This window comes from Leiobunum rupestre, chromosome 5 (assembly GCF_980474605.1).
Source record: "Leiobunum rupestre chromosome 5, qqLeiRupe1.1.hap1, whole genome shotgun sequence".
Lineage (NCBI taxonomy): Eukaryota > Metazoa > Arthropoda > Arachnida > Opiliones > Sclerosomatidae > Leiobunum > Leiobunum rupestre.
In genome coordinates, this window is record NC_143388.1 from 62,976,621 (window position 1) to 62,993,887 (window position 17,267).

At 39.9% G+C, this 17,267-nt stretch overlaps 1 protein-coding gene across 2 annotated transcripts in view; it reads left to right on the forward strand.

Moving 5' to 3' along the window:
- Positions 1–3,968: 3,968 nt before the first annotated feature.
- Positions 3,969–17,267, forward strand: part of Med (Smad/Smad4 homolog Medea) — a 31,504-nt gene continuing 18,205 nt past the window's right edge. Inside the window, exons 1-3 of one of the 2 annotated variants that reach the window (XM_090174332.1) lie at positions 3,994–4,011; positions 4,075–4,176; positions 4,450–4,727. In XM_090174332.1, coding sequence (XP_090030458.1) covers positions 4,491–4,727 — 237 coding nt within the window. In that variant the 5' untranslated portion in view covers positions 3,994–4,011; positions 4,075–4,176; positions 4,450–4,490. Of the gene's footprint in view, positions 4,177–4,449; positions 4,728–17,267 lie in introns of both variants that reach the window. The other variant, XM_090174333.1, reaches the window with a different exon arrangement.

Consider the following 17,267-nt stretch of genomic DNA (forward strand, 5'->3'; position numbering starts at 1 on the left):
TGCATGCCCGCTGGGTTATTTCCCGAAATTCCCTCAAGCCCCTTTCTTTTCTTTCAATTGTTCATTAAACTTTCTCTCGATTTCCGCTCCCTTCGCCTCCCGAATCTATCTGTTTATGGTCTACTATCTTTTTGAGTAAACGAATTGATTTTTAAAGATTTTTCCCCCCGAAAAACTTTACTTGGCAATAAAAACATAAATAAATTTCAAATATGTGGCCTCTTAAATATAAATATGTGGCATGTAGGATGGGCCATAGAAATCTCATAGGTAAATAGAATGCTGCCGTGTAACTGACTAATGGACCAAACGCCGTGGTAGACGTCACCTAGCTCCTGCGATAGTACAGGAACTCTAAAGCGTCTCATTGGCTGAAGGTTCAAAACGAACTGGCGACAAGCTCGGCCGTAGGCGGCAGCATTCTAGTTACCTATGAGATTTCTATGGGGTGGGCGACATTTTAGGGATAAAAGGATTATTTTTAAATCTAATTACTAGGGGCTAATAGACGCTTAAATAAAACATCTTCAAGGAAATCGCCAAGAATCAGAAATTGAAAGTTACTGTTTATATAGTGCTTGTGGAAATAATGGAAATTTTTCACAAGTACGGTATGCAACAAGTGTTTCCTTTTAAACCAGTAGCTTTTTTGAAATATTAAGGCTTACTAAAAACACGACGATCTGCTTATAGGTGAAAAGTTTCAATTATTTCAAAAAGCAGTAACTTTCAACTCGGATATATTACTTCTGGTTGATTTCCCTGAAAATGTTTTATTTAAGTGCCTATTATTCGTCAAACCAGGAAACTATAGGTATACACTTGCCACTTGGAATGTCCAAGGAAGATTTTTACGGCCGCGATGAAGTTCGTAGAAATGGGCGTGTCTTAAAGGGAATATAACCTCAGGTATTTGGTGTGGAACACCAACGTTTGCAGCTCTGGCCGCTCTTGCCTTTGGCTTTAAAAAGGTTTGGCTCCACTGTACAGGGAAATTTGAAATATTGAAGGGGTCTTCCATAAAGATTGCTTTGCAGGTTATATTCCCTTTAAAGCGGGAAAACTCACGAGAAAAACTCTCGCGCCTCGCTACCCTAATTCGACGAAAACTTGTCATTAAGCCTAATCATGGTTATTGCCTGATTATCTCTTTTATAACCAGACAAATACTTGAAATTAGGTATCACTACACTTCTTTCGCGAAGAACATTATAATTACTTCAAAATATTAAGTACGATAACAAATTTAGGTTTTTAAATCCATTGTTTTATAAGATTTTTTGCGCAGGAAGATCGATTATTTGTTACCATGACGACGCATTATTTTCGCGTCAAACCCCGAGCAAATGAATTTGATATGTCGTGTTACGTCTTACACTTGACGTAGTTAAGCTCCGAATTTTCTCGACGCGCTTTCGTATCACCGTCCCAATGGAACCGTAGACATTCCAAGTGTATACCTCTATAGTTTCCTGGTCAAACTTATTGCAAATTTGCCCCTTTTATGACAGTCCTTTTCTAGTATTTTATAGCCTCTTTGTCGTCACGGTTTCAAGTCTCGCGTCTTGCACTTGTATTTTAACATTTTAACTTTTGAAATTGTTTTTGTCGTTAGTATTAAGTTTTGTGCATGGTAAAGTAGGATCATAGACATCTAATAGGTAACTAGAATGCTGCCGCCTACGGCCGAGCTTGACGCCAGTTCGCCTTGAACCTTCATCCAATGAGAGGCCTTAGAGTGGTTCCGCCAAGGAGGATAATAATCCTCCTTGGATCCGCTACTATAGCGGGAGATAGGTGACGTCTTTCTCTCTGGTGACATTAAATTCTTGGCAGAACCACTCTTTGAGCTCTGATTGGCTGAGATCTGGCTATCGTCTGCCACGGCGTTTGGCCCATTTGCCAGTTACACGGCAGCATTCTAGTTACCTATGAGATTTCTATGGTTTTGTGTTTGCCCAAATGGCCTACAGCCGAAGTTTTTTATTTTTGCTTTTATTTCAGTAAGAGTTCATTGAGTTGAATTAGGAGACTTTATCAACTTTATCGTTCTACAGTGGCGGCATCAGTCTCTAGTGGTGGCAACTATATTGCAATTAATTTTTTTCGCGAATCTGATGCGAAATTGAAATGTATGAAAATTATTACTCGGAACAAACAAACCTTTGAAGTTGTTTAAAAATAATTTTATTCTGTCAACACGATCCTTTTTAACTCAAGTTACGGTGAGTTAGATAATAATTATTTATTTTTAGCCATATAACTTTACAAAATATAGATGGCGCTACCACCTAATTATAAAGATGAATTTCGTACAGTCTTATCAGGGAGGCTATTCTCTAATTTATCTCGATCTCACTCTCGATGTCGATCTCGAAGGGGATCACTTCGATCGAGAAGTCTTTTCTCGATAAACGCTATTCTATACTTCATCGAAATCGACTTCGAAGTGATACATCTCGACTCTCGACAAGCGAGTAGACCACGTGGGTTCTACTTATTTCCGGTTGTAATCGCGCATAGGCTCTCTATTTTCCGACCAATAAGAATACACCTTCACAAAAACAGCTGATTACAAACGCCCATGTTTTATAGTTTAGAGAAAGGATATTTATTTTCATTGTACTGCAGTATATATTTAAAGTCCAAATAGAGCTCGGCGAAACAGCTAAATTAACCGCTAAAGTTTTTATTAACCATAAAAATTACGATTAACTGTTTATCCATGGATATTATCCACGGCTATATAGCAATTTAACATGTAAAATAATCGGTGTTTTTTCGGATAATTTTCGTTTGTGGATAAAAATGAATATTATGAATATGAATTATTTCTTATCCAAACGCCGAGCTCTAAGTCCAAAGGATTTATTGTTTGGTCTCTTATAACCCTTTATCTTTGAAAATTACGCCTATTATCGATTTCTAAGGCTATATTTAACAATACAAGCCGAGCTATAGCAAGCGCCATTGCTTTTTTCCCTTAGAAAGACGGTTTGGGTAGTGGTAGCTTTTTGGCAACACGGGAGAAGGGGGGGGGGGGAAGTAGTTAAAAAGAACTACCAGCTCGATGATTGGTTGAAACCTCTGTCGCAATCGAGAAGTCCATCGAATTCGAGTAGCATTTTTCGACAAATATTTTATAGAATAGCGCTTTTCGACATCTCGTGAGAGCGATTCGAGATCGAGAAGTGCTTACAGAATAGGGTCCCAGGGCTACGTTCAGCAGCAGTCAACGAAAAAAAAACCGATGGATTTGATATTTTCCACCGATGAGCTTTTTCGTCATAATTACGTCGTAAGTTGCTGAACGCTTTTATTCAGTCATCGGTGTTTTTTTAAAATGCCGTAGCTTTTATAGTAGTTTTACGTCAGAAATGACGTCAGTCATCGGAAAAACCGACTCTTCCAGCCGATGACTTCGGTGAGTTACCGATGACTATCGTGACATCAAAACCGGAAACGCAAAAAAGCGTACAGTAGGAAATTGATGTCTCGGTGAGTCCGATGAGCGCTGCTGAACGTACCCAGAACAGGTCCCACATAACCATGGCAACCGAAATCGTAATTGTAATTCTAGCAGTATTATTCCCAATTCAATGGCTAGGGCTATGAGATTTCTATGATATAGCCTTAACAGCTCTGAGTAAAGTTACGATCGGGGTGCACAACAAATAACAATGATACATTGATATGAATAAGATTTGAATTCCAGAATTAGGTCAAGATAGGATGTACAATTAAGAGTAGATAAGAACTAGTAATTTACATAATAGTGAAGTACCGCACTTGTTTCCCTAATAAAGCTTAGTTTCCCCTAAATGTTGTTCTCCTCTTAATTTTTCGCTTTTAACTTGGGGTACGTTCAGCAGCGATTAGTAATCCCTGACCTCGGTTTCCTACTATCCATGTCCATGATCGTACGCGCTACATCGGAAGAGAGAGCGACTGACGGACGCCACCTCTTTTTTTAAGGCATAGTTGTTGTGAATTTAGTTTTTGGTTGTTGTGGTGTGTAAGCTACAAATTCGTCATGTAATTCATGTTTTTAATGAAATTTTTTTCTTTTTGAAGATTTGTAACTTAATACATTGAACTTTCCCAATCGAACAATTAACAAAGCGTAATCGATCGTTATTTCCTTAGGGTAACATAAGACATGTGATTAAAATTGAGGTATTGTACTTATTTCTTTATCATATTTTTGTTAAGCCTTTGCACTTTCTGGTACTACTACTGGTAGCTTGCCTATGGTAGGGAGGGGAAATTAAACACATAAAAAAACAAAAAACAAGCATGGAATTTTTTATGTCAACAACCTCTTTGAAAATGTAATAGGCATTCGGATTACTCTCTTAATTTATATGTGATAATGTTTGCGCTTGGTAAAGTAAAGCAATGGTTAATAAGTCAAAATGGTTTTCTTTTCTGAAAACATTACTCTTTTAGGAATTTTGAGGTCTTTACATTGGTTATTTGCCACAACTGAAATGTCTGCCAGTGCACCCACATCAGCTGATGCTTGCTTAAGCATAGTTCATAGTTTGATGTGTCATCGCCAAGGCGGTGAGTCAGAAAGTTTCTCCAAAAGAGCTATCGAAAGTCTGGTTAAAAAGTTAAAAGAAAAGAGAGATGAACTAGACAGTCTTATAACGGCCATTACGACAAATGGTGCCCACCCCAGCAAATGTGTCACTATTCAAAGGACGTTAGACGGTAGATTACAGGTAATTTTTCGTTACTACTAAATACTACATAGTTTTAAGAGCAGGAGAATTTTGATTCAGTTGGTCAAATTGGAATTTAATCGATCTTTTCACATTTTAAACTCTGAATATCAGTTCTTGCCGGCACTAATATCTATCATTTTGAACTCTGGAAGGTGTTGCCAGCGCATCCCCTTGTAGTACAGGCATTCTAGGGTTTGACCCAGAACAAATTAGATCGGTTACGAATATTTCCATGCTTATAGAATTGAATGTGCTCTTTAACCTGGTGTGGTCTCCCCTTCTCGCCCCCGTGGGGAAAATCCGCCATCTTGGAAAATAGTTGCCAAAATTAGTAAAACTCTACATAACTTTGGAAGTAATTATCTGATTTTCTAAAGTTATAGTTTAAAATGTAGCTTAGAGTACTCTGCCCGATTTGTGCTCTATGCATATTTAGCGTACATCAAACCGGAAACGGGCAAACATGCATTGAAACAGAGTAAATTGATAAAGTTCTTGAAAACCCTAGTTTCAGCGGAAAATTATTAAAGATTTGGTTACAATTTTGTTGTTTAAATGATAAGAACTCTTCTACGAATTGTTTTCTATCAGACGTTTAAGGAAAATAAAAACATTCCGCCATTTTCAAAAATGGCAAACAGAATTATGAAAAGGCTACATATTAAACAGAACGAGTATTATTTAAAAATGTAGTGTAGTTAATTGTATAATAATGTTTTTTGGATGTATTAGCCCAAAATTTTTAATAATAATGATAATAATAATAAAAGGGAAATTAAAGCCCGTGAGAGGGTTGTAGCTAGCCCTGCCACAGCTAACCACTAACCTCCCTACATTAAAACCTCCGCAAGGTCTTATGGAAAATGAAACTGAAGTACTCCGAGGAAAAGCCCTTTAACCAGTGGGGAGAGAACTTGCAAACTCTACACAGGAGTGGTTCCGAATTAAATGGTATATTTCAATAAATGGAGTTGTAACCAACTCATGTTATTTACAAGTTTTAAACCAAATTATTTTAGTACAAGCTTAAAGCCGAGAACGCTTATGCATGTAGTCTCAGGGGATTCTATCTAGCTCGTGTAAAATGATCTGCATCGGTTTAAGTTCAGGACCGCTATTCAAACAGTTTAACAACGAAAGGAGAAGAACATAGAAGAAGGCAAGCAAAATCAATGGCTCCGGATTTCAAAATCGAAGAATATAACCTTGCAACGACTTCTCAAGACGCATTCCTTAGAAATTCTAAAAACAAAGAATCATTGATACACCATATTATCACTAAATTACAATCATCTGGTCTTAGAGCCATACAAGCAGAAAGTGACGCTGACATTCTTATCGCAAAGACGGCGTTTGATTTTGCTAAAGAGGAAAATTACAAAAATGTTGCTTTTGTTTCAGAAGACACAGACGTACTTGTAATTTTTATAGTACAAGTTGATACCGAAAATTAAAATTATTTATTTTTGATAAAACAAGAGCAAGGAAATTCTCCAACGAAAGTATTGGATATTAAGTCAATAGAAAAGGAACTTGGAGCACAAGCGCAAGTTGTGACACTACATCTGCCCTTTATCGCCAAGGGAAAAAAAAGCTTACTAAATGCTAAAACCAAACCAAGATCTTCATCAAAAAGTTTAAATTTTTAATCAGCCTGGAGTCAGTCACGCAAAAATAACCGAAATAGGAGAATATTTCTTAATGTCCTTATATGGAGCAACTAAAAGTAGTTCATTAGTTGAGCAAATTCACCGATATGTAGCACCTTTGAATTGGCAACACTTCCATCCACAAGCGCAGCAAAGAGTCTAAATGCCTTAGAGTGGGGCTGGAAAATATTTGGCCACATGTTGCGCCCAATAATTACAGCTTGTCAACCTGCCCCGAGCGAAATTTTATGATTTCGTGTAAGTGTAAGGGCAGTTGTGACGTAAAATGCGAATGTTGAAAAATGGGTCTAATGTGCTCCACAATGTGTAGGAACTGTCACGGTATTTCTAGCACGAATGACTGCAGAGATTTTGAACTAGATGGCGGTATGGGCGATTTGAACATAATTTGAAAAGGTAATGTGCACCTTTTTATATTTGAGCATTATTTAAAGGGAGTATAACCTCAATGTGTTCTTTATGGAAGACCCCTTATGATTTTTGAGAATTCACCAACTAGTGCCAAAACTATCTAAAGCCATAGGAGAGAGCGGCCAACATTGGAAGTGTTTTGTGCTCTACAACAAATAAATGAGGTGCTATTCCCTTTAAAGGAAATGTAATATCAACATGTTTTTTGAGTAAGACCCCTAAAAATTTTTACTAAAGCAGCGCCAATAATATCTATAGCCATTTGAGGAGGCCGCCAACTTTTGAAATTTTCGTGTTCCATAACAAATATGTGCGGTTCGCCTCTTTCATTTTGGTATTATATGCATGTTTGCCAGCTTCCGGTTTGATGTACGCTACAAATGCATAGAACACGAATCGTGCGGAGTACCCTAAGCCAGGGTTGCCAATATTTGTTTTTTTTTAAAAAAAAACAAATAAATAGATTTTTTTATTTAAATCGGATTTTAATTGGTTTTTGATTTTTTTGATTTATTTAAAATTTACATGTTTTATATCATTTATAATCATACTTTTACCTAAAACGAATAGGTTTTATTTTTGTAAAGCCAATCTATAATAAATAATGAGTTAAATTTAAGCTTCCATAATTATAAATAAGTTTTTATTTTACAAAAGAAATACAAATTTACATGTAACTGTTACTATGGTGGGGATTAGAATTTATTCGTCATCATACAAAGAGAGGCTGGAGGAGGGGTTGAAATGCAGATTTTTCATTGTCTAATTGATTTCTCAATTTGGATTGCACCAATCCAAAGGAACTAAAAACCCTTTCGGCTCCAGCTGACGTAGCTATGGCGGTAAGCAATTGCAATGCAGTTTCAAGTACATTTTCTGCTACTACATCTTTGTGTCCTTCCCACCATTCGCAAGCTCTTAGCTGTTTAATTATGTTAGATTTAAACATGTAAGATTTAAAAGGGGACCATTAATTTTCGAAATTAACAACGAACACATTAAAGTTCCCGTCTAGCTCTTCTGCTAACTCCATAGCTACTTCTCTTTCACTGTCCAAGAGATTACTAGAATCGTATCTAGGATCAATAATATAATCTCAAAAATGGGCAGGAGCCATCTCATATCATTTTCGAAAATTCGTCATCAACCCATCAAAATTGTATGTGGTATCCCAATCAGAGAATTTTACTTCCAAATCTTTCCAAATTTTCACTGCGTCTGATATAGTGCAGGTATTGCTCTGGGTCTTGTGTAGAGCTAATGCTATAGGCTTCAGTATGGATAGCAAATCCTCAGCATTTCTTTTTGCAACTCTATTTTTAACTTTTCCAAAAATAACTATCTATTTCATCTTTGTTTTCGTCACAAATGTTTTCTAATTCAACCCAGTTATCTAAATACGATTCTAGACATTTTGCCATTGAGTTCCAACGAACCGCAACAGGTAAAACGAGGGAATTCAGCTTCTTTCGTTTTAGCCAATGCAAAATGAGTGTTTCTAAAATATTTTACAGCAGTTGTAACGTGTTTAGTTACATTTGGTTTGTTTAGGTCTTTCGCTAAGAGATTTAGAATGTGGGCGGAACAACCGTAAGTTAGAACATTTGTAAAAGATAACAGGTGTCATATGCCCTTTAATATAACTACGTATGGCGCATGACGTCATTGGTCATGTGACCCAATATTGTTTTTTAGTTTTGGTTTTACTTTTAGATGAGTAAGATAACTCACGCTCTCACTATGCCTCTCTAAAACATCAGTAATGTTTATATCTATGTATAACCAGTTTTAACTTGAAGTATATTATTAAACCCTTTATTTTGTAATAGTTAAATCATTCGTTTTTATTTCGCTTAACGTCAATTGCAACAAATGGCATCTCTGCTGGGGACATCAAAAGTGAAGTAAAGGAAACAAGACGACAGCCAAGGCCTTTTTGTATACACGCATACAAGACCAAGTGCAATTATTACTATGGCAGAAGGAGGGTTAACCATGCTTGGGCAAGTTACCAAATTGACTTCCAACAATTATAGAAGCTGGCGGTTTGAAATGGAAATGGTTCTGAGGAGCCAAGGCCTATGGGGAATAATAGATGGAACAGAAGTTCCACCTGCAAGCACAGCCGCTGATGACGTCAAACGTCGATATGCAGATAGACATTCCAAGGCCTATTCCAACCTAGCATTAGGATTATCAGCTGATATAAGAAGTTTGATTGAGGGTCTGACTACACCAGATGGGATATGGAAAGCATTACAAGATGCATTTGAGCCAATTACACGGGCACGTATCGGGATGCTGCGTAAACAATTTTATAACCTCACTTACCAGGATGGTGAAGGTATGCCAGCTTTTATAGGAAGGGTTTATTATGCCAAGAGACAATTGGACGAAGCTGGAGAAACAGTGGCCGAAAAGGAAATATCCTACCAACTGATTGGTTCCTTACCAGAATCCTACCAAAGCCTGGTGTCAGTGATATATGACGGTGACGATACTAAGTTCACTCCGACAATTATCAAAAATCAACTTATCGCCGAGCATGGACGTCAAACCATGAATGAAACGTCTGATGGTCAAACTGCAAATGCATATACAGCTCAAGTTGGGAAATCTCGAGGTACAACAAGGTCGAATACTGGGAGGTATAATGGCCGATGTTCCATATGCAATATATGGGGGCATCGTGCATCTGACTGTCGCAATAAAGACAAAGTAGCACAACGATCAAAAGACAAAGATGGGAAAACCAAAGCGATAATTAAAGACAAGAAGCCAATAAGAGGAGCGTTTATTACTTCCGCTTTTTTGTCATCTACAACTACCAACGCTGATGACTGGATTATAGACTCAGCAGCAACTCACCACTTCTGTAACCGCAGAGAATGGTTTTCCAATTACTCGCCAAGGAACACTGAAGCCACCGTAGGGGAAGGAATATCAAAGGTCGAAGGTAGTGGCGATATTGGGTTAAAGATGAAAGATAAAGGTGGAAATGTATTCAGGCTGATGGGAGTTATATATACGCCCGGCATGCGCCGAAATCTGATTTCTGGTAGACTACTTGACCAAGCCGGTTATAAAGTTATAATAGAGAAGTCACAATGTACTACCTTTTTTCCAAATGGGGATTTTGGGTTTGAAGCATTATTGTCTGACGAACACTTCTATACTGTAAAAGCGCAGGTCAAAGTGGATGGTTTTTCCGAAGAGGAAACAGATGAACTACCTGAGACACATAATACAACAGTTCTTGAAGGGATTGAATTGTGGCATAAGCGCCTCGGCCATTTAAATGAAGAGGATATAAAATATATGGTATCAAATAAAATGTTGGAAGGTTTGGAATTCCCAAAGGGCAGTCTTAGTGTTTGTATGCCATGTCGTATGGCCAAAAGCACACGAAGCACCCATAAACCACTGCCAAATGTACGAAGCAAGAGTCTCTTAGAGTTGGTTCATTCGGACGTTTGGGGACCATCCCCAGTCACATCATTGGGTGGTGCGAAGTACTACATAACTTTTATTGATGATAACAGTCGATTTATGCAGGTATATGTGATGAAAAACAAAAGCGAGGCTTATGACTGGTTCAAAGTGTACAAGGCTGAGGTAGAAAATTATACCGGCCACAGTATCAAAGCATTGCGAACTGATAATGGCATGGAGTATTGTGCCGAGCGATTTGAAAGCTATTGTAAGGCTGCGGGAATAAAACATGAACGAAGCAATACCTATTCACCACAAATGAATGGAGTTGCCGAGCGAGCAAACAGAACTCTGTTAAACACAGTGCGAGCTCTGATGGATGACGCTAAATTGCCATATTCTCTTTGGGCCGAATTGGTGCAAACAGCAACTACCTTAAAAAATCGTTCCCGACACTCGAAGCTGGGTGATAAGGTACCTTTGGAGTTGTGGAGAAAAAAGAAACCGAGTGCACGTTTTCTTAAGCGCATAGGATGTTTGGTGTTCGTACATGTCCCACCACAGCGCCGTAAAAATAAGTTTCAACCACGAGCCAAACCAGGAATTCTCATAGGGTACGCCACAAATACAAAAGGGTACCGTGTCTGGTTACCGGAGGACAGAGAAGTCAAAGAGTCGAAACATGTCTCGTTCGATGAAAACAAGTTAGGAATAGATGTTGTCAAAGGTGTAACACAAGATCATGATAACTTATTCTGGCCAATTGAAGACCCTCCTACGGAAGAAATAGAAACTGAAAACAATGAACCAATATCCTCTGAAATAACAGTTGACAGTCAAGAAATGGTACCTGCTGATCAACCCACACAACCAACAAGGAGGCCGATTGCGGGTTTGCCAACTGGCTGGACAAGGGAAGAGAAGCTAAGGAAGTCTGGTGCCACTGCCGGTCTGAAGGATATTTACGTTTACGATCCTGATGGGATACAACTACGATCAAAACCAGATGTTGTGAGATATATGAAAGAAAATGGCCTAAATTATGACTTAAATTTATTCGATTTTTCAAGAAAAGTGGTTCCAAATGCAGCTACCCATCTGTCCTGCATCGCACAAGATGATACATCAGCGATTTATGAATCATACTGTACAGAAATTAAAGTGCCCAAAAATTATCAAGAAGCGATTCAATCTCCTCAAAAAGTCCAATGGAAACAAGCTATGGATCAAGAGATAAAAACATTGGAGGAACGGAAAGTGGCAACAGTAGTAAATAAACCTGATAGACGTATTATTGGATGCAGATGGGTCTACACGCTAAAAAAGAATCATGATGGACAAATAATACGATACAAGGCTCGCCTAGTAGCCCAAGGTATTGCACAAGTGGCGGGAGTGGACTATGAAGATTCGTTTTCCCCTGTCATCAGTTTTTCACTGATCCGTCTATTTATCTCATTGTTTGTCTTGTGCCTTGGCTGGGTACATAGCCATATAGATGTATCAAATGCGTACTTGTATGGCACTTTGGATACCCCGGTATACATGAGGCAGATTCCAGGGTATGAAAAGGAAGATTCTAGCCATTGTTTAAAACTACACAAAGCCCTCTATGGTTTACCTCAGAGTGGAAGACACTGGTTTTTGGAGTTGGATCAAAGTTTCAAGCAGCTGGGATTTTCAAAACTACGTGGTACCAACTGTATCTATTACTTACCATATAAAGTGATCATTCTCGTATACGTGGATGATTTGGTGGTACTAGCGAAAAGCAACAATGTAATAGTTGACACATTTAATATAATATCAACAAAATACGCGTTAAAACAGCTCGGACCAATTCGTCACCTTCTAGGTGTTGTGTTTGATTTCCAAGACAATGGAACTTTGAAAATTCACCAGACACCCTACATAAACAAGATTGGGAAGAAATTTGGAATTTCTGTGGACAAACCTGTCAGTCTTCCCATGGTTCAAAACACAGTATTAACCAACGAAGATAGCCCAACAACCAAAGAAGACAAGGAATATATGGCAAATATTCCTTATCAAGCTCTTATTGGCTCACTTCTGTTTCTTGCGCAGCGCACGAGACCCGATATTCTATTTGCAGTAATCGCCTTGTCACAATATAATGCTAATCCGGGTCGTAATCATTGGACAAAACTGTGTCAGCTAACTCGCTATGTATTATCAACATCAACATATGGACTGATTTATCACAGTGAAAAGAATCCACAAATAACAATCTATAGTGACAGTGACTGGGGGAGTGATCGTGACAACAGACGCTCTCATTGCGGTTACATGGTATATCTAGGTACCAGTCTATTTTCCTGGCGTGCTATCAAACAGAAGTCCGTGGCCCTGTCAACAGCGGAAGCTGAATATGTCGCTTTAACAGAAGCTATTAAAGAACTTTTATGGATTCAACCAATTATAGATGAACTTAAAACATTCAATATACCGTTTGACAAACCATTGGTTCTATGTGACAATCAATCCGCTATTGCCCTTACTAAAAATACAGTTGAAAATCAACGATCCAAGCATATCGATTTACGGTATCATTTTGTATGGGAAAACATTGATAAGAATTTATTTAACCTAGAATATGATAAATCAGTTGATAACGTCGCCGATATCTTAACTAAGATTCTTAATAAATCTAACTTATGAATTGTCGCAAAATGTTACAACTAATAGAGTAATACTATTTATATTAAATAGGGGGAGTGTAAAAGATAACAGGTGTCATATGCCCTTTAATATAACTACGTATGGCGCATGACGTCATTGGTCATGTGACCCAATATTGTTTTTTAGTTTTGGTTTTACTTTTAGATGAGTAAGATAACTCACGCTCTCACTATGCCTCTCTAAAACATCAGTAATGTTTATATCTATGTATAACCAGTTTTAACTTGAAGTATATTATTAAACCCTTTATTTTGTAATAGTTAAATCATTCGTTTTTATTTCGCTTAATGTCAATTGCAACAACATTGATATTTTCTTCTGAGTCCCCCTTATCCCCTCTGAGTTTTCTCATTTTCCCCATATTGGCAGCATTATCAGTAACCGCATTTCCAACTTTCCCCTCAAAATCTCTTTCGAATTCTTCAATGCCCTCACTCATTATTTCTTCCAAGATATTTGCTAGTATGAGCCTTTCCCGTCGTGTCAATTGATTTAATATGAACAAATTCCCCTGACTATTTGTAACTGTCATACATATTATAGGCTCGTTGTGGACATTCGACCACCCATCCAAACTTAAACATACTGTGATGAACTGGTTTTTCCCGCGAATAAACGATAAGGGGTGCAAAGTGTAATCTAGCTGTTGACAGGATTGGCGGGAAAACAGATAAAGACCACCTAGGGAGCTTCTGAATTTCCTTATCTCCACCAGAAGCTGGTGACGTCAGAGGAGTTAAAACGCTCATCACGTATAAAAATTGAAAACTCCCCATAAACGAAGGGAGAAGAAAGAACGACCTGGGGAAGTATTATTATTATTGAGTGGGGTGTCAAGCCAAACACTTCGACCTAAGGTCCATTGTGCATCCCCAAACTGGTTGACTTAAGTAAGTCCTATTGCCGACATAAAGCTTAAAATCTGCCCGGCCGTGATATTAGAGACGTCATACGTCACCAACCGATGCATACCCAAATGCTCAAACCTCTGGGCTGCATAGTAATGGCAGCTACAGAGTACATGTGAGGCAGTTTCCTCCTCAGCTAGACAAGATCTGCAAATCGGGTCATCACTGACCCCAATAAGCGTTAAATGTCTGTTAAGATGGCAGTGACCTGTAAGTAGGCCAGTAACAATCCTAATACTGGACCTAGAGAGCGAGAGTAATTCTCTAGCTCTCTCCCTAGATGGGCCAAGAGTGAACTCTTTGGCCTGCCTTTGACCCTCAATTTCAGACCATTGTCTGAGTTGACGATCCGACATAAACTTGGAGATTAAGCCGCGTACAAGTCCTCGGGAGATGGGGAGAGCAGGTTCTGGACCAATGAACCCAGCCCTCGCACCTTCCTTGGCCAAGGCGTCGGCCCTTTCGTTCCCAAGATGCCCCTTATGCCCAGGTACCCAACAAAGTTGAACTTTATTGTGCAACCCAAGAGTGCAGAGGAGATCTAAGCAGCTAAAAACCAGTTTAGAAAGAATACTATACTGGCTGAGAGCTCTAAGAGCAGCCTGGCTATCTGAATAAATCTGGATAACCTTCCCATGATACCCCTGATGTAAACAGTGAGCAACACAGGAGCAAATGGCAAAAATTTCAGCCTGGAATACACTAGTGTGTATCCCTAGACTTTCATAGAAGCCAAAATTATTAGTAAGGCAATACATCCCCGCACCAGTGCCATAGTGTGTCTTAGACCCATCAGTGAACCAGACGATCTCTCCTCTGGTACCGAGGGTCAAGTGACTCCACTCCACACGGCTAGGGAAGTTGACCTCAAAAGGTTTACTAAAGTGGAGTTTAGTAACCATCAGATCAGAGCCCATTGTTAAAATCGGCATCTGATTGGACATATCTCGGAAGAGCTTGGTGTGGCTATGCTCCCAATTATTAGCCTTCCACCAGCCATTTTGGTTAAGCCTATAGGCACCTAAAAGCGCAGCTTCCTCAATAAAAAGGTGGAGAGGAAGCATATTCAGGAGTATTTCCAGAGAAGCGCTTGGGGCTGTTCTCATGGCTCCTGTAATGCCGACGCAAGCCAGCCTTTGCAGAGTGCGCAGATCAAACTGCACAGTCCTTAAAGTAACCCTTGGCCACCAGACCACAGCTGCATAAGACAGGATAGGTCTGATGATCATGGTGTACAGCCAGTACACAGTCCTGGGGCTTAAGCCCCAGGTCTTGCCAACTGCACTTCTAGTTCTCCAAAATAACATTTTGCCCCTCTTGACTATGTAGTCAAGGTGTGGTTTCCATGTTAGTTTGCTATCCAGGATGACCCCGAGGTACTTCACCTCGGTGCTCTCCACTAGGTCCTTTCCAAATAAGGAAATACCCTCAAACATACCTTTTATCCTTCTACGAGTAAAAGGAACCAAGACAGTCTTATTAGGATTAACCATGAGGTTGACCTCCCTGCACCAGCTCTCAACTGATGCTAGGGCCCTCCTCATTACGTCCTTCACTGTTGCCGGGAATTTCCCAGTAATGATAATAGCAATATCATCGGCGTAACCGAAACAGCGGCATCCTCCCCTGTTCAACCTCCGAACGAGTTCATCCACCACCAGGCACCACAGAAGGGGAGAAAGAACGCCCCCCTGTGGGCAACCACGACTGGTGGAGACCATAAGGGAGTCACCCAGCAAGGAGGATACCACTTTTCGGTCAGTTAACATAGATTTGATCCAAAGACACAATGTGTCATTGATACCAAACCTTTTCGCAGCCTTAAGTATAACTGCACTGGAGACCTTATCAAAGGCTCCCTCAATATCAAGAAAAACTGCTAACGCAATTTCCTTGTGCTCAATTGCTTTTTCCAGGCAGCTGCTGATACCATGCAGGGCGGTCTCAGTAGACCTGCCCTTCTGGTAAGCATGCTGCGCAGTCGACAGAGGAGAGTTGCAAAGGACCTCCTCCCTAATGTAGTTGTCCACCATTTTCTCCAGAATTTTTAGGAGAAAAGAGGTAAGACTAATTGGCCTAAATGCCTTAGCTTCCAGGTAATCAGATTTACCAGGCTTAGGTATGAAGATCGCTTGAGAAAGCTTCCAGGTGCTAGGTAAATGCCCTAGAGCAATACAAGCCCTGTAGATTCTCAGCAGCATAGGGCATAGAATATCAATGCCCTCCTGTAAGAGGATAGGAAAAATCTCATCCGGTCCCGGTGACTTATAGGGTTTAAATGACTTTACAGCCCATATAAGTCTGGAATGCGTGGCGACCTTATTCGCCACTGCCCAATCTTCCCTTTTGGTTCGATTGATCCTCAAAGGGCGATTGTCAGTGTTACCATTGCTAGTGAGCTTAGAGTCCGGAAAGTGTACATCTAACATATGTGTCAGAGTGTCCTTACCGGACGTGGAAAAACTACCATCTTTCAACTTAATGGTGTCAAGATGCTTAGTATTATCGTGTGCCAAAATTTTCATTAATCTGGCCGTACTGGGAACATCCGCTATGTTCTCACAGAAGTCTCTCCATGAAGCCTTCTTGGCATCGCGGATAGACTTGTGGTAGGTGGTGAGGGTGCGTTTATAGGCATCCCAATCACCTCCCTTCTTTGCCCTATTAAAGAGCCTACGAGTTTCCTTGCGCAGCCTGCCAATCTCGTTGTTCCACCAAGGCACTAGCCTTGGCCGGTTGGCAGGCTTTGCCGGACAGTTGCGGTGATAGGAGTCGATAATGGACTGTTGAACGCGTTCAACAGCCAAATCAAAATCCAACACCGATGACAGCCGTGGCTTATCACCCTTTAGGAAGAAATTTAAGTCTTCCCTGTAACCGGACCAATCTGTGCCCCTAGGGTTACGAATAGTGGTACAAGCCCATACAGGTTTGACCAGAATATTGAAGCAAATGTGTCTGTGATCCGACAAAGACGGTTCGTTAGACACATGCCAGTTCTTGATTTTATCTGCGACATTTACTGTACACAGTGTGAGATCAATGACCTCACTTCTGTTAGAAGTAACAAAAGTTGGTACATTGTTCTTATTCAAAATGTGAAGTCTGGTACTAACCAGATATTCCATTAAGTCGTTACCGCGCTGGTTGCAGTCTGAGCTGCCCCAGATTTCGTGGTGCGCATTAGCATCGCAACCGATGACTAGCCTCCTCCCCGAACCCTCACAGTAGCTGACCAATCTGGTCACCCCCTGCGAGGGAGGGGGGAGAGCATCGTCGTATGGTAGGTATGCCGATGCCATAGTAACCTCCCCACCTTCCGTGATGAGCTTTACCGTGGCAATATCCCTGGAGGTGTGCACTGAGAGCGGAAGGGCATGAATGCCCTTGCGTGTCAGTGCACAAACCCTCGGTGT